The sequence below is a fragment of the Clarias gariepinus genome, chromosome 21 (assembly GCF_024256425.1).
Source record: "Clarias gariepinus isolate MV-2021 ecotype Netherlands chromosome 21, CGAR_prim_01v2, whole genome shotgun sequence".
NCBI lineage: Eukaryota > Metazoa > Chordata > Actinopteri > Siluriformes > Clariidae > Clarias > Clarias gariepinus.
This window is the reverse complement of record NC_071120.1, coordinates 7,472,614-7,491,040: the sequence shown is the minus strand read 5'-3', so window position 1 is coordinate 7,491,040 and position 18,427 is coordinate 7,472,614. Positions and strand designations below refer to the sequence as shown.

The following is an 18,427-nucleotide window of genomic DNA, read 5'->3' as shown; positions in this document are numbered from 1 at the left end:
CGTTTGGCTCCTCGACGGTTTAGATCGACTCATCAGTGTTTTACATTTTTATGAAAGTTAAAACATTTCTGTGTTTTAGTCTAAAAAAAGGCCCATCAGAGTTTAACTTCTAGTATCTAACATGATGCTAAATGAGGCAGAAATATAAGTGTAACCCTGACATCAACACCAACTCAAAATACCAGGACAAGCAAAATTTCCACAGTTAATCATTAAAAGATATACAGTACATAGACTCTTACTGAATATTTACTTAACATTCAACTTAGTTAATATTCGAGAGGGCAGATCTGATTTCTATTTAAGATCAAAGGTCCAGACAGTTTGCTAATAAGCAAATTACTTTATTTAAACTTACAAGCAGCGCACATCCATGTGTAAGACTGAGACAAGATACAGTCGAACTTCCTGAAAAAACTGCCTCAGTTTGACTGCCATCACATACTTAAACCAAAGCAACTCGTTTTTAAAGCAACTTAAATTCAAGTGTCAGAAAGATTCATACTACGTTTCAAGTTGTTGCAAAAGTAATGGCGCTCTGTGCCTGCAAATTGTTCCTTGTGAACCTCAACAGCTCCAAGTTTCAACATCCTCAGTCGTTCTGGAAAGTTTCAATTTCCATCTCTGCGAAACTCCCATGCACAAGGGAGAACACAAGAGCGCCACATCGGTGTCTCTATAGTGACTCCTTCATTTAAAATAACAGTAGAACATGCAAAAGATGCGGCACTGTCTTAAAACAGTCAAAATACACAGCAGCTCAGTCTGAGACATGGCACAGTCTGATTTCAGTCAGCTGCATAAACATTGGAACACAATAAGGCGTGCTTGCTGGACAGAGACACTGACTTTTCCTTTGAATGTTTGGATCGTGACATCCATCCACACATGAAACATAATTTACAATTTTAATGTTGCAATGAAAACAGAGAAACTATTACATTTAGCTTTAATCTCTGCTGTAACGATCTCGAAATAGACGACAAAACCAAGAATTTACCTCACTCACTCATCTTCTATACCGCTTTATCCTGTATTCAGGGCTGTGGGGACCTGGAGCCTATCCCAGGAGACTTAGGTCAGGCAGGGTACACCCTGGAGAGGGTGCCAATCCATCACAGGACACACACACACACACACATACACACACTCGGGGCAATTTGGGAACACCAATTAGCCTAACCTGCATATCTTTGGACATGACTTTGATTTTAAACCTTCCAATCCAACTTTGTCTTATCTTTTTTTCGTCAGTATCTGTCAGTATCACGTCAGGAGTTTTTACAGGATGCACATCTGGAAAGAAAGCACTGTGTGATAAAAATTAACCACATTTAAAGTACAGTGTTACAGTACAAGCCTATGGACTGATACAACTGTGTTTTTAAATCCATGATTAATAATAATAATAATTTTTAAAAAGTTCAGTTGTAGTTCTTGTTAAATTGCTGGAGTGTAGTATATTTGCTGTAATAAGGAAATAATCAAACACACACTGTTAGAAAAATATAAACATTTATATCAGTTCTTTAAATGGTTAACAGGTCTACAGCTCTTTAGCGCACTATTTATTACAATTACATAATTGTGTGTCAATGTTTAAATCATGATGATCTTATTGTCCAGGTAATTTGTGTCCCACCCACCAGGAGGAGCTACCTGTCCTCTCTCACAGACACTCATGGACAAAAGGCAAATTATACTCCTGTAACAACTCCAGACCGACTGATCAGGGCTGTGAACGCTGGGTGCCCCAATACTTTTGGTGTTGAAGCCAGTAAACACAATTCAACAGGACGAGAAACCTACACACTGCTTTCTCAATGCTAGTCATGATCTGCAAGTGTGTATGATGCTGCAAGGTGTGTGTGTGTGTGAGATGTTATGTAATTATCTTTTTCATTCAAACTCTGACACACTGAGTAGAGGAGGATCGAGTCAAAGCAGAAGAAAGTGCTGAGAGTTCTCTCTCTGTGTGTGTGTGTCCTCAGGACGTGTCCTGTCTCTGTATACAGCATGGACAACAGTGCAGCGTGTCGTGAATAAATATGTCACACTCCACACAGAAAACACTCGCACACACCGGACACGTGAACACCTGCAGAGAGACAGAGAGAGAGACACAGAGAGAGAGACACAGAGACAGAGAGAGAGGGAGAGAGACGGGTGATATAATTAAGGGAAGATCAGAATCGTGATATAATATAAATAAAATAATCATTGAGTAAAACTCACACTTTTGTCCTTCAGCTGTCCTTGACAGGCCTGACAGAACCTGAACGAGGAGAAAAGTCATCATTAGACTTAGTCTGGACACTTATGGACACTTATGGACACTGCACATCTTCATGCACATATTTCTTTCATTTTTGTTCATTACACATTAACACATTCGTGCACATTCGCACTGCCTGGACATTTCTATTTAAATTCTTTTTATCTCCACACTAAAATTTTCTATATTTGTACAGAGTTTTGTTTCCGTATTTGTAGAGCTACGGTTTTCCTATATTTTGTTGTAGTTAATATAGCTATAATTTCCTTAGCTAAAGTTTTTCTATATTTTATTTCTTAATTTATTCTCTGTTTATTTCCTATTAATAATCTTGTTTAAGTGTTTCACTGCATATCGTGACTGTGTGTGACTGTTTATGTGACGAATAAAATTAGAATTTTGAATCATCATCATCATCATGTGTTCAGTACCGGGACGATCATTGTGTACCAGATATTAAACGTTAGAAAGCACAGACAGCATGTTTAAAAAAGTAGTAAGTGTCCTTCTTCAGCCCCTACACACCGTCCCAGACGCTCCGTCCGTCCCCTAACAGACCTGTAGGAGTGTGGACGTGTCTCTCTGAGGGTTTTAATTACTACACTCACCTGTCTCCTGTGTGCTCCTCCAGGGGGCGCTCTTGAAACGCTTCAAGGGGAAAGAGGTGATGAAACGACCGAGCCAGGTGAGGGGCGGAGACCAGCGTCAGACCTGAGCAACACACACACACACACACACAGAGAGAGAGAGAGAGTGTTAGCTGCTCATACAGAGAACATTAGCAGTTTCTGGGGACAGAGTGTGTGTGTGTGTGTGTGTGTGTGTGTGTGTGTAAGCACAGTATTAACTATCAGGACGTACCACACACTTTACACTCGACAGGCAGCTCGGTGTATTTGCCTCTGCACTGGGGACAGAAGTAACCGCCGAGACTGAGTCCTGGTCCTCCGTCTGAACTCTCCAAGTGCCTAAATGAGTGCACACACACACACACACACACACACACACACACACACACACACACACACACACACACACACTAGGGCTTTCTTCTTCTAGTAACAGTATTACTAAGTCTCTGATTGGCTCAGGATGTGATCATGTGATCATGTGGACTTACGACATGCTGAAGGACGGTTTGGCGTCCTGATCAGACGCGGAAGCGATGACGTGCTGAGGGAAACCTGCAGAGAGCAGAGGGACATGGAGACTCATTGAGTTTATCAATCACATTACCTGAAGGAGGTGTGTATTCTCAGCCTGTCCATCACCATCATGGAGGCGTGGCCTATCCTCATCAGCAAGCGAACCCCCACTACTCCTTAATCTCACAAACTTCAGCCTTAAACCCTGATATGTCCACCAGATATCATGTAGATGTGAGTATTATTACACAATTGTACCCAATTAAAGTCAAAATTATTATTACTTTTATTGTAAATGAAACTCTCATCTGATCTGAGAGAGAGGCGTAACACAGCGCTATCGGCTCCTTCTGCTTTCTGATTGGCTGTAGAGCCGTGATTGATGCGAGAGCACCAAGTGCCTCCCCCATCCCACCCCTCGAGAGGGCTCGGCCAATCAGCTCTCTCTCCAGACCCCTGGCTGTGCAAGGCTACAGCGTCACTCGGGAATCGAACTAGCAGTCTCCTGATGATGGGGCAGAGAGAACATCTTCACTGCGCCTGCTCAGATCTACACACTGCTGATTAAATCACAGGGGCTTCAGCGTGTGACGGTGTGTAATGTGTGTGTGTGTGTGTGTGTGTGGTGTTACCCATGCGGATGAGCGAGCACTCTGAGGACGAGCTGGCAGGTGGAGGCTTCACGTGAAACGTCAGCAGCTCCTTAAAGTGGCTCTCGTCCAGAATCACACTGTAGCTTCCTGTGAAAGTCACATGTTTAGGCTCTGAGAAGGTCATGAGGAGGACACGCAGGTCATGAGAAAGAAACACACACACACACACCTCCTGTTTCTCTGGTGAGAACGGTACACACCCGAACCTCAGCAGACAGTCCGATCACAGACACTCGGATTTTAAGGGATTTCAGAGTCTGTTTATAAAGAAAAGACGTTCGATTAGACAGAGAGACAGGTGAGAGTCTTAAAGTGGTTAAAAACATTCCTGCTGTTGTACCTTGATGAGCTCGTAGATGTTGGCTGGATCGCAGGTGGTCAGACTGCTGAAGATGACCAGGATCTCTCGGCTGGTGTGTCCCGGCATGTGTCTACACACACACACACACACACACACACACACACACACACACACACAATCATGAGGGACTGCAAACACAAACTAATGACTGGACGCACTGATGTTTTTTTTTAAACTGAATCAAAGACACTCAACTCAGCGTTCACACACATCAACACCCCTCAGGTCTCCATGCTGGAGTTTGGACTAAATTACACTGCAAGAAGTAAACACACACACACACTCTACTCCGAGTCAGCGATTGACCTCGAGCGGCTCACACACACACACACACACACACACACACACACACACACACACACACACACACACACACACACGGCTCTGGTCTGAGGTGAGACACCACACTGAGGTTCCCCACTCACTTGAGCGTCTGCATGGCCATGTTGAGGGCGTTGTAGAGAGACGGCTCGCCCACACACCCCGCGTCCACCGCCTTCTTCAGGGCCGTCACGTGTTTCTTAGGATTTCCTGAAAGAATAAAAACACAGGAGGAGAAAATCAGATACAGATGCTGAAATCAGATACTGAGCAACTTTAAGCTATGATTTATTTTTTTTTTATTATTATGCTTTGACAACATTTTTACTGCATTTCAATTTTCTGTTTTTTTGTACAAAAAATCCTGTCAAAGCATTAGATATGTAAAAAAAAAATTTTTTTTATGTATTATTATTTATTTAATATGTTATAATTTTCCACTAAATCATTACACTCATTAATACAAATTTAAGTAAATATGCATCCAGGGGGGAGGAAATAAAAAAAAATTAATAAAATAAAAATTAATTATTATTATTTTAAAATGGTAAAAAAGTATATAATTCTTTTTGCTTAGATGGTTTTAAAAAGGTATTTTTTACATTAGTGTTTTATGCCTAAAATTTTAAAGTAGTAGTAAATAATATTCGATTTTTTTTCTTTTTTATTATTAATCACTAGTGATATTTTTTACTTGATATTTAAAATAATTAATTTGATTAATTCAATGATTTTGATAGGTTAAATTAATTGAATTTAAGTTTAATTATTTTTCCCACCCTATTCATCATCATCATTTACTTAATTTTATTTACTTGATAAAGTATTTCTCTATTCGATATTTATTTGAGAATGATTGTGTATTTCTAGCACATTTCTATTTTCTGCTTTCCTTGTTGTGTTTTAACCTAAGGAAGGTGCTACATTATTAATAATAATAATAATAATAATAATAATATTATCTTCTATATTGTACAGGAGGCTTTACTTTGCCTGGACCTGCGTTAATGTGAGTGTTGATGTTATGATGTTATTATGTTTCTGTTACTTGCCTGCGAGGTCAGTGAGCTTCTCGGCTCGTTTGTTCTTGGTGGTGATGATTCCGATCTGCAGAAGAGAAAAAGGAGAAACTCAGCGATGAGAGACTGAGTTGAAGAGACGTGACTACACTGTAGAGACTCCACACCTCACCTGACTGATGGGGTTCTGGTCAAAGTATTCTTCAACAAAGTACTCCATGAGCTGAGGAGGAAACCAGAGCATGAGAGAGTGTGTGTGTGTGTGTGTGTGTGTGTGTGTGTGTGTGTGTGTGTGTGTGTGTGTGTGTGTGTGTGAGAGAGAGGAGGATTATTTTAACTGTATTCACTCGTTCTGACCTTCAGCGTAGATGTGAGTCTGTTGGGCTTCAGGTCCTGGTCCTCCATGGTGCGAGACGAGTCGATCACCACGAACAGGTGACGCATCTGCGCGCACACACACACACACACACACACACACACAGGAGTGAATCACACAACACTCTACACACTACAGGGAAACATTATCTATGAGAGGAACACCGTGAGAGTGAACTCACCATCCCCAGACGAACCTGCCCACGACTCTCGAACACTCTACAACACAAACATGTTACACGTCAGTGCACACACACAAACACATGTGCTGTTTAGAATAATACACAGCATACACACACACATTTGTCTCACCTCTTCCGTTTGGCCTCGAAGAGAATGTCCTCTACGGTGGCTTTCAGGGAGCCGGACTCGTCCTCCTTCAGCACCTCCCTGAGGACAAAAACAAAGCGTTAATAGTGTGGCTTCATTACATGGTTACAGTGGACATGGGGAATGCTGGACGTAGGGTGGGAATACTGCATTTATTTCTTATAAGAAAATTCATATCGCAATACAAACGCACCTCCAGATAAAATATGGCAAGGTTCCGCTGTACGAAGATATATACATTTTAAAAACATTTTTGAAATCATAGGAGTCGCAAAAGAATCGCAATATGTAAGTGAATCGTATTTTCTTTGTCTTTAGCACACACACACACACACACACACACACCATTAACATCACTAATCTTCCTACTGTTGTGTTCATATGAGGTAAGAGGAAACAGATACAGACACTCAGCACCTCATGTTCAGGTTTGAATATAAAACTGTGAGTCAAAACCAATAATTAAGACGTATTTAATAATATATTAATCCTAAGTTTTTTTGTGTTCTGTCATATTATGAAGAGTCACCGAGCCACCACACACACGTGCTTCACTGTAGACAGGATGGACTTTACAGCACAGCCTCCAGTCTTTATCCTCCAAACATACTGTTGGGCCAGGCCCAAAAGGGTCATGATTTGTTTCAGTCCACAGAACAGAATTCACAAACTTCTGTTTATACTCAAATGTTTTAGCACATTGAAGCCAACAGTTGAATTAAAGCATTTTAGGGTGTTTTAGGGTCAGTACTGAGGTACGTGCTGGGGTGACCTTCAGTGTTCAGTATGAGCCGTATAGTGCAGAGCGACAGTTCATTGTCTTTTGCAGTCAGTTGAGGGATTTCCAGCAATTTCCAAAACAGTTTCCACTTTCTGTCGCGTCCAGGTTGTGAATCCAATGTTCCTTTAGATCTGGACTTGTGAAACTCACTTCCTTCTGTATTTTCTAAGAACATTTAGTACATTTGCTATTTTAAGATCCTGGTCCTTGTTTGTGAAAGTCAATGATCTCTTCTCTTAACTTTATGGACATCACTCTTGACTTGTCCATTTCTGACCTGCAGTCAAATGTCTCCATCACAAACCTCTTATAAAGTCCAGGTTACTGCCGTGCTCTAAATCAAATACACCCGAGGCGTCTAGTCTGTGCTTTGAGACGACACCTGATTCAGGAGGGTGAATAATAACTTCAGTGATCATTCAAAGGGGCCATTTGTGTTGAATTTGGAGAAATATTATATTGTTTATATATATATATATAGTTGTGTTGAGTAAGTTAAAGATTGATTAAAGAAGAATAATCATAAAAATGATGAATGATACTGCTATTGCCTTAGACTTCCACATGTTTTTTTTTTTTATGTGGAAATTGTTTTGTGCAGCCTGTACTTTTGGTATGCTAATTAGCCACAGTGTACCTTTTGTGGCCCTGAAATCACATGACCTATGACCTCACTATAATTTTACCCACACTAACTTTTTATGGGATCTGAAGAAGAATCTTCACTTATTTGGGTTTCTGACATCTTGTATGGTTTGACCCCTTGTCACGTGACTCTTAATCATTAATAACTCATTAATATTAATTAGAGTCTGCCCAATGGTGGGCGGGTCCACAGGACCAGACTTGTCTGTCTGTGTTCAGTTACTTCACTGTTTATAAATTAACACATTGAATTTGCTATAGTGACTTCACTTCACCTTAACACACATTCTTACAGATGTAATGTACATTTTGAGAACCGATGGACCTCCAGGTGTCACTCTTTACACATTTACTCCTTTTTCACTGGTTTATTACAAAACAACTGCAAGTTAGTCATTCTGGGGGGAAAAAATAATAATTTTTAAGGGGGGGGGGAATAATTTCGAGCTGGATGTCCTGGTGAACAGAAGGTTATGAGTTCAGACAGACGAACCTTTAAATAAATAAATATAAATGTGTGTGATGAAGATGAGCTTTAGTGTAATTAATCACACACTTACAGTAACTCTTTCCTAAACCCGTCCCTCTGTTAGTATTTCATTAACATAAACAAACATTATTTTATATGAAATCTCTAACTGGTGTTGAGTCGGTCTCTCACCATGTCCGCTCGTATCCTCCCTCCCAGCGCTTCGCTCTCTCCGGCTCCTCGTCCATCACTTTATTTACTTTAAACTGCAGCAAAAAATAAACGATGCTAACCGGCGCGCGCGCGGCGTTTAGCTAAGATTAACAACGAAGTAAACAACACATTTACAATTTCACATGCGGAGATTATTCTCCAAAATAGAAATGAAAATTTATTTTAGAAAATTGTTTATTAAAAACGTGCTGTAAACAAACGCAAAGATTTATTAAAGTGACTAATCAGCTCTAGCAACCGTGTAACTAAGGCTGCTTCATTCGTGCGCGTGCGCTTGTGCAGCTCCATAAACCTTCCCGCCGGAACTAAAACAAGCAACGTTTTTAGTTCCGGGTCTGTTTTTTTATATATAAAATACATTTTTTTAAATGATTATTATTTAACTCAATGCAACCACAGGGGGCGCAATCCAGTGTCTTCTTGTGCCAGTCCCAAGTCTGGATAAATGCAGAGGGTTGTGTCAGGAAGGGCATCCGACGTTGGTTGATATGATGCAGAGAAGGAAGGTGGATATACTGTGTGTCCTGGAGACCTGGTGGAAAGGGTCTAGGCAAGGCAAGAAGCTTAGGAGAAGGATTTAAATTGTTTTACCATGGTCTGGATAGAAAAAGAAATGGAGTCAGTGAGAATGAAAGGAAAGGTGTACAGGACAGTGGTGAGACCAGCGAAGCTCTACGGCTTAGAGACAGTGGAGCTGAAGAAAAGACAGGAGGCAGAGCTGAAGATGTTGAGGTACCCCTTGGGAGTGACAAGGATGGATAGGATCAAGAATGAGTTCATCAGAGGGACAACCCATGTTAGATGTTTTGGAGATAAAGTCAGAGAGGCCAGATTGAGGTGGTTTGGACATGTGCAGAGGAGATATGGTGAATATATTGGTAGAAAGATGCTGAGGTTTGAACTGCCAGGCAGGAGGTCTAGAGGAAGACCAAAGAGGAGATTTATGGATGCAGTGAAAGAAGACAAAGTTAGTTGGTGTGAGAGAAGAGGATGCAGAGGATAGGGTTAGACGGAGGCAGATGATTCGCTGTGGCAACCACTGAAAGGGAACAGCCGAAATACAAAGATTCATTTTAATTTAACTCATTTGAGATATACATTTTATTTTGGTATTGCATTTTTTATACACTTCCTTAAAGAACAAAAAAAAAAAAAAAAAAAACACCTCACAACACATGAAAAAAAACAACAAGAAAATAATACATTTTAATCATTTGTTCAATACAGAATGTACATGCAAACGTATTTGGAGCAGAACAGATAAAATAACTTTGTGCAGAACACAGATTAGCAATGTGTATTTAAAAGGCTGCATAAAAAATATGAAGGTACATAAAATAACATTTTTGACTTTTGAAGTAACAGTATGCATTAAATGAAAAATAATTTTACAACAGTATATGATAATAATAAAACTGTTATAAAAACTAAAATATTATAGAGTCTAATATTTATTTGTATATGAATATTAGACTAATCAAAACAGAAGACAGTCATTGTTAAAATACAATAATAAAAAAATCTACATCTGGGTTTTAAATGTCAAGCTTTTATTCCTTTCCATATATACACACACATGTACAGTATGAACATTTTGTATTTGTTGATCATACAAGCCTGATGATTTACCTTTAAAGTGCTTCCTGGATTTAATGTCTTTGTCAAAAGTAAGATTATGCAGCTGGAACTTTCTGCACTTCTAAGTGATTGCGCTGGACCGCATGAGCCCATAATTTACTTCTACTAGTACTTCTATTACTTTTTTTATATATAAAAAAAAGAAAAAAGAAAAGAAAATATATATACACAGAAGGCATGGAATACACACATCCTGATAAAACAGCAGGAATCTTGAACTTTAGAACAAAGAAGAATTTGTTACGGTTTCACATTTATCCATCAAGGGTTATCAAAAAGCAAAGAGATGGGCAAAATAAAATCAGATAAAAAATTAAAATAAACTGTTACAATAGTAGTATAAAAATGTATGAAAAAAAATAAGCTTATTGTTTTCGTCTCGAAAGGTTCATAAAAAAAAAAAAAAAAAAAAAAAAACATGAGCTGAGAGACCTGAATATGGACGACAAACATGGCATGGAGAGGTACACCAGAAAACAAAACAAAAAAACAATGTCCCGAGCTGCTCACGCTCTCCTGTCGTAATCGCTCACCCTCTTCTTGAGCAACGAGAGTCTGGATTTCAGCTCTTTGGATCTCTTTTTCTTCAGCTTGTATTCTGAGGACTGTGAGGGACACAAAATGAAAGAGGGCATGAGACAAACTTAAACATGATTATAGAACTATAGTAAAAAGAGAAGAAAACACTTTTGGGACGTCTTACCTGCTTTAAGCTCTTTAGTCGTGAGTATACCTCCATGGCATCCTGATTGGGACAAGTGGAAAACAATATATTTATTGACCAGAATGAGCAAACATGGCTATTAAAGTTCACACATGTGATTCAGTTAGATACACTGATCTGTAATCTTTAATTCCACTCACCAGGAATTGTGGGCTTCCCTCCTGAAGGTCGTCAAGCTCTCGGTCAACGTCGGCCAGCCCCATGTTGATGTCGTTGAGCTCAGCCTGCAGACGCTTATACTCCATCATATCGCGTTCGAACTGCCGCTTGTATTCCCCTCTCTCGCTGACGTTCATGATGGGAGGGAACTCACTGTGATACAGAGGAAAAGACAGCGTAAATGTCAGAAAATCATCAGATCGGTCAGATTCATGTGGTAATTTAAACTCAATTCGAGGATCAGACAGTCCTGTGGTTCTCACAGCAAATTCTAGACCCAAATACTGTTAAAGCAAATACAGCGCTTAATTTAGCAAATAAACAGTGCACTAGGTTTTGTACACAGCAACAAGTCCTGAAGTCATGGAAATGCTCATCTGTTAAAGTTATACACCACTATGAATCTGAGAGTTTAAACTGTATTCAGAAAACAGATTAAAACCTTTGTTATTGGATTGTTTAATGTCTGATGCGATGACATCATCACACATTCATGAAGAAATACAAGAGCTGACAGAAAACGCGTGTTGATTATTTCCAAGTCATAACGGAATTAAAACAAGTCCGTGAAGAGCCTGTAAGAATACAGTATGGTTTCTATCCCACACATGAAATAAAAAAAACCCTGATGGCAGTGTGGGTGCCTGCATCGTCTACTACATCCACAACAAAAGCCACAGCCTGCAACAAACAGCGTCGCATCTGGAAAGCATTATATTTCTCGCTCAGCAATTCCGTCAGGCTCTGGTCCTCAAACTTGATATCATCATCACTTAATCTAAGGCTGCTTGTCCATACTGACTCAAAGGGTGAGGCTTCAAACACTCATGACAAATATGTCCATTAACATGAATGTTTTAGATCTAACTAGTTAGGGTTGTGTTTTTTCATTCAGATTCATCTGCTTGATTAGGGTCGCTTTGGTTTAAGCTTTAATTTCTAACTAGTTAATATTTTGGGAAGTGCACGATACACAAACGTGAAACTATGCTTGATCTTAACTAATATTATGCTTTTATAGCTGCCACATTCCATAACACTTACCCACTGTTAGATACCTCACAGACACCCACAATTAAAGCAACTTCACCATTCGACGTGTTTGATCACGATGGCACCAAATCATCAAAAAATCAGTATGAGAAATCCAGTATAAACACAATATTAGTTTATAGGCTAAGCCAGTCAGCTAATTAGGTCTCGTAGTTAGCTAGATGGTTCCAGTAGAGTTGTGTTGTTAATTTATCTTGTTGCATGTATGTACAGTGGCACCTTGGTCCTGGAGGAACATTGTTTCGTTTCACTCTGTACTGAACTGTATGTGGTTGGAATGACAATAAAAGCCTACTTGACTATTAGGAAAGCCACCAATACAAAAGAAAAGACACCAATTATTTTGTTTTGAAGAGCATTTTTACCCTTTGTGGCTGATATGATATGCTGCTTCCCCCCCCCCTTATTTCAAGAGACTAATGTAGGAACACTTGTTTATAGCTACTACACTGTAATTGAGAACACCTAGTACGACGATGTTAAAGACATTTCATTTAAAGCTTCTTGCCTGCCATAGTCACTGTCGTCCAGCTCGTCTGCCGAGTCTCCCGTGTCGTAGTCTCTCGCTCGGCCTTTTAACACGATGGTCGTGCTGGTCGTATCTGAGTCTCTGTGAACAAACACAGAAATGAAAAATTAATTATATATATATATATATATATATATATATATATATATATATATATATATATATATATATATATACACACATATACACACACACACATATATATACATACATGTATATAAATGCATGCAGTAGAAACGTTCAAACAAAGATGGTTATTTTTTCTGTGCAAACAAATTATGGGCACCTGGTCACATGATCGGTCAGGAAGATGCCTTTGTTCTCCAAAATAATAATAAAAGACCAATGATTATTCATTTGTCTGTTTTATTTACAGCTGGTTTAAACTGGTTAGGAATAAGTTTTTTTTTTCCATAGGAAGCGGTACAGGCTAGTCACATGACCGCACACAGAGTTATGTCATGTCAAGAATGTTATTGTTCAAAAGTAAACACATGAGTAGGAGAAAATAAAAGGTTTCGTGCCAAACATTATTGGATAGCTGTTAGTTACACGACTAGTTCTAACTAAGGAAGGAAGGAAGGAAGGACGCACTGTCTCACTGTTTCTGTCCCTTCAGAATGAGGAATGATTACAGTTATAGTGTTAAATTAAGTAACGCAATAACAATGGACGCCATTTGGACTTCAACGTCTTCATAATCCTGACGTACCCAATTTTCTAAAACAAACAATTTTAATAATTAAGCCGTACTAGTTTATGGTTTGGTAATTCTTTACTGCGGAGGTGATTCACAACATTCGGTTTTAATTCACAAGATGTAATTAGTGAGCAGTTTAAGATTAAAGCGAGAGTGACTAATCAGCTTCAACTCATTGTGCAACATTCCTTACCTTCTACCATTATGTAACATTATGTACAGCTTAGGAACTGCAATTAGCACGATGTTCATTCACAACCGAGTCGTACTGACTATAATCACAGCTATACGACTCTGGATTCTGATCTGTCAAAAGGTGTTGATTAGTTTTTCGATATCAGCAGCTCAGATTGTACTGCAGGATTGAATAAAAGCACTTGTTCTGAGACCTCAGTGTGTTGATAGTAAACGCTCATATGCTTACACTTCCAGTGGAACCGGATATTCATGTTTGAAGAATAAACGCAGGCTCTCCACATTCCGGTGCTCACTCTAGACCCATGTTAAGAGATCCAATTTGTCTGAGACATGCAGAGAATTTATTTTGGTGGACTTTCTTATTTTAAAAATTAATAAATCATATTTGGGTATCCATTCATACGAGAATAATGTTTGATAATGGATTCTTGTTAGTGTTTGAAGTACTGCAAAGCTTTCTCATATATCTTTTTAAATTATTTATGACAATTTTTTTTTTTATCACACAAAATATACACTGCTTCCGAAAAAAAAGAAAGAAAAAAGAAAGGCACTTAACACTTTAACTAAGTAAACAGTTAAAAGCCTTGGATAATTACAGTACTGGGACTAATATGTTTCATCTGCAAAAAGTTATTTAGCCCTAACTAAAGCAGTCAAGGGTCAAATTATTGTTCTGCATCAAAACAATTAAGAAAATGCTAAAACAATTAAAATTGGGAAAGAAGAATAATGTGAAAACCACTTTATTAACACCTCGATGGTAAGTGGTGAACCTTCAGCTTCAAAGAAGAAATGTGGACAAATAAAAATAAGAATGAGCTAATGGGAAATTAACTTAAAGTTATGTTTAATAGTGAAATTAAACGCATTTCCACAGGCACAATGTAAAGAGAACTAAAAGGACTGAGAATAAACAGCTGCGTAGGCTTAGGAAAACCACTCATCAGTGAGAGTAATCGGGAAAAGGCTTCAGTTTACCAGAAAGCATAAAAAATGGAAACCTGTTCCAGAGCGATTATGCATCAGTAAAGAAAGGTCAAGGAAGTGATGCCTACTCAGCAAGATTATGTGTCCAAAAATGAGTTCAGATGATGACCTGAATATACTGAATGACCAGGTTTTTTAATCAATTGATTATTTTTTTTAATTTTGTGTGACCAGAAAATACAAGATATTGGAGAAAAATTAATGCCACTCCGGACAGAAATTGATTTTGCGACATTGAATAAGCTCATTGAATCGATGACACAGCGAGTGTGTGCAGTAATCAAAGCAAAAATTTAGTCCAACAAAATATTAAGCCTTTTTTTTTTTTAGCAGTACATTTCTGCACATCTTCACTCCATGTGTACGTCCCAAGTGCTTCTTTCCCTGGTTATGTAACACCTTTGTGCTCTGACAGTGGTGGTGAGTTAATACCATTATACTGTGTACAATTACAATAATATTTACACGCTACATTGTGGGTGGGAAGGGTCAAAACCAAACTGACGTGCAAAAACTCAGTGTAACTTGCTCCTCCCCAAGTCTCTCCCTAAACATAGGGCTGTGATCAGTGCGGGTGTACACACACACACCCACACCCATACACACACACTCACTCACCCAGGCAGATAGAGTGGTTTCGACACATCACGGGCTTGTTCAGTGTAATTCCGTGAACTGACGATGTAATCGTTGTGGTCATTCACATAAGCCTCTGGCTCCCCAGACACATCAGTCACCTGAGAACAGAGTTTAAACAGATTATAAACCCTCGTCCAACCCTGCCTCTGAGCGCCCAGTGACCCGATTTACTCTGTTTACTAAACAAGATCTGATTAGTAGAAAGATCATGGGATGTTTTTTATGGAATATTCTTTAGATGCTACCAAGACATCCTTAAAAAAAACTTAACGAACTTTTTCATCGGCACAGAAAATTAATACGTGCATGAACAGCCTTTCCTGTCTTTAAGTCATCAACGCTGCTGCTTTGACAGAGAGCTGATTTCTTTTTCTTTGTTGTCAACATATCTCTCTCTCTCTCTGCCTCACTCCCTCTCTCAATGGTAAACAATACAAAAGTACCCGTGGTATAACCAGTTCCTCCGGTTACTATATGCAGATACCAGAACAAAGCACCACGAAGAAATGTCCACAGCTTTCACTGGCCAGGAAATGCTCTCAAGCCTGAGTGCTGCCTCGGTCTATAGTAAATATGTGAAGAATTTAAATGAACCTTCTCTTAGTGCAGCAGGTTTACTGTTTAACAGACCCATGCTGTTTTAACTTCAAAGCAACATCTGCTCTTACAGATTGCAAGTAATGGTAAAGCAAGTCATCGAAGAGCCATTTTGGCACCTTGGACACACCCAGAAATAATGATGCCTTCCAATAAACATCATTGTTGAGCGCTAATAAGCATGAAGGATCACACTGCATTCTACTCACCCATTTTTCGACGCCATGAGAAAGGCCGTCGTTTAAAGGACGGGGTTCCTCCCAGAGCACACGGTGTCTTCCATACCGGTACATCTGGGAACGGGTTTTAATGGCAAACACCATCAGGATGATCAGTCCTATGGCCACCAGGAATCCCAAAACGATAGCAACAACCTGGAAAAAGGAAGAAGCAAGATTTAAAGTGAATAATCATGACCTGGGTGTGTATGTGTGTTTAACCCCTCAAATTAAAGTGCTCACCTCCTGAGGGTCTACCACACAGTAGTGGTACATGTACTGGTTGATAAAGAGTCCTGTCGACATCTGGGGCTGGTTCTGGTACTGCGCGCACAGCTGCCACATCATGTTGTACATCATGGAGCCGCTACCCTGCGCCATGGGGTTGACTGCCACCAGGTAGACGATGCTGGCGATGAGCATGAGAAAAGCCAAGATGGCTGATATGATGATACTCGCCAGGTAGAACTTGGGCGACCTGGCTGCGTTCTGCCTGGAAATCACGAGGATGAAGATGACGAGCACGGCGATGAACACGATCACGGCCATGGCGATCATGAACCCCTTGCCCGTCAGGGGGTTGATGTAATATCCGCCGTAGCCGCCGTATCCGCCGTAGCCGCCGTAGCTTCCTCCGTACCCGCCTCCCATACCAGTGCCGTACGACCCAGCGTATCCTCCACTTCCACCGTACGCCCCGCCACCCATTCCCATGCCCATGTTCATGCCCATGCCTTCCATGTCATAGTCCCACACCAGCGTGGACGCCACGCACACAAACACTCCCACGCACATGATGATGAGGATAATGCTCAAGATCTTCATCACGCCGGGTGGCGATGTCCAGCGGTAGAAGGTGAGCATTTTTTCATCTGGGTACTGCGATAACGTGTGCTGAGACATCCGGTTTGGACTAAGGAATGAGAACATGAATCACTTAAAAGCATTTTCTCTCCTAAATGACAAACATATTAATAATTTTAAATTTATATTCACAACTTACGTCCGCTTACTGCTGCTGCTGTGTTTATGGTACGGCATGGTGGCGTCTCTTTAGGTAGTCCTGCTACAGAGACATGTAAATAAGTAAGTAAATAAATAAATAATATAGACAGATAGACACAGTGCAGAAGTAACACTGCTCATTTTAAACCACATTAAAGTTAGTAATTAAGACCAGATAGACCATACTGCCTATGTAATAACACTACACTACTGAAGGACTTGTTTTCCATCGCAGCCACAGAGTTTTGCATAGCTGATGGAAAGATGATTTCAGTCTCGCGACACAGTGTGTAGCACGCGGAGGCTCTTTTAAAGTTCTTTATGGATCCGGACGCTGAAAGAATCGACCGATGCATGTGGTCACGTGCTCACAAACACACTTTAAGAAATATGGGGGGAAAAAGAGCAAGAATATGCTTTATAATATGTCTCCGAGACTCCGTGTCTTCTTGTTTCCCTATTACGTCTTATCCATCATTTGGGATTTATTTATTTATTTATGACTTATTACCTTAAATTTATCCGAAATCCAAATTAAATCGAGTAACAAAAATGATGACTCACCTGTTGACCTCCTCTACAGACTCCGCGTGCCCGAGCAAACCGACAGAACTCTCTCACGCGCTCTCACTCGCTCTCTCTCTGATGAGCCGCGCGCGCAGCAGGTGTACAGGTACACAACTCAAGCCACGCCCTCTCAACCCGGCCGCATCCCTTTATAAAGCGCTGAGGGAGCGCGCGAACGTACACCACTGCGCATGCGCATCATCGCGTTCATCTCCATCTCTGTTTATTTCCCCACACACTCGTTTCAACAATTGATAAAATGTTTTCCTCATGTGCCGTGTGTTGTAATTTTCATGTGAACAAGTCAAAAGAAACTCATATGTGAAAGCCACTGGTCACCATTATATTTATTGTGCATATTTGCACACTTCCTGGACATTTCCACTTATTTCTATTTAAATTCATGTTATATATTTTTTTTCTCATTCTACAGATGTTTTTTTTTATATTTCTGATATATGTTTTTTTAAGTTTTTTAAATATTTTGTACTGTTTATATATTGTTATATATAGTATGTTATATATTGTAACTGTTTTTACATTTTAAGGTCATGGGCGGTTGTGTAAGCATTTCACTGCATATCGTACTGTGTATAGCTATGTATGTGACAAATGAAATTTAAATTAGAATTAGTATTTTGAATTTGAATTTGAACTTATTCCCATTCACACACTGTGGACAATTTGGGAATGCCACAGATCTGCATGTAATTAGCAAACTGTGGAAGCCAACTGGATTACATGTAGGAAACCACAGGAAGAACATACAAACTCCACACACACACAGACATGCACACACACA

At 39.7% G+C, this 18,427-nt stretch overlaps 2 protein-coding genes across 4 annotated transcripts; both read right to left on the bottom strand.

Annotated features, from left to right (window-relative positions):
• Positions 1-1,498: 1,498 nt before the first annotated feature.
• gtf2h2 (general transcription factor IIH, polypeptide 2) lies at positions 1,499-8,760 on the bottom strand. Of its 2 annotated transcripts, XM_053481024.1 has the most exons (15): positions 8,567-8,760; positions 6,462-6,539; positions 6,332-6,368; positions 6,132-6,218; positions 5,947-5,997; positions 5,808-5,862; positions 4,860-4,965; positions 4,414-4,504; positions 4,243-4,330; positions 4,053-4,160; positions 3,396-3,459; positions 3,137-3,243; positions 2,884-2,986; positions 2,236-2,275; positions 1,499-2,098 (listed from the first exon to the last, which is right to left on the bottom strand). In XM_053481024.1, the coding sequence occupies exons 1-15, from the start codon at positions 8,620-8,622 to the stop codon at positions 1,988-1,990; spliced, it is 1,182 nt and encodes a 393-aa protein (XP_053336999.1). In that variant the 5' UTR covers positions 8,623-8,760; the 3' UTR covers positions 1,499-1,987. The 2 variants fall into 2 exon arrangements, with proteins under 2 accessions (XP_053336999.1, XP_053337000.1); XM_053481025.1 differs by lacking the exon at positions 2,236-2,275.
• A 1,884-nt stretch (positions 8,761-10,644) lies between these two features.
• On the bottom strand, positions 10,645-17,703 carry oclnb (occludin b). 2 transcript variants are annotated; one of them, XM_053480417.1, is made up of 9 exons: positions 17,623-17,703; positions 17,057-17,119; positions 16,297-16,966; positions 16,045-16,209; positions 15,218-15,336; positions 12,691-12,792; positions 11,111-11,282; positions 10,950-10,991; positions 10,645-10,851 (listed from the first exon to the last, which is right to left on the bottom strand). In XM_053480417.1, the coding sequence occupies exons 2-9, from the start codon at positions 17,092-17,094 to the stop codon at positions 10,753-10,755; spliced, it is 1,407 nt and encodes a 468-aa protein (XP_053336392.1). In that variant the 5' UTR covers positions 17,095-17,119; positions 17,623-17,703; the 3' UTR covers positions 10,645-10,752. The 2 variants fall into 2 exon arrangements, with proteins under 2 accessions (XP_053336392.1, XP_053336393.1); XM_053480418.1 differs by having other exon boundaries at positions 17,057-17,116; positions 17,623-17,684.
• Between the last annotated feature and the right edge of the window lie 724 nt (positions 17,704-18,427).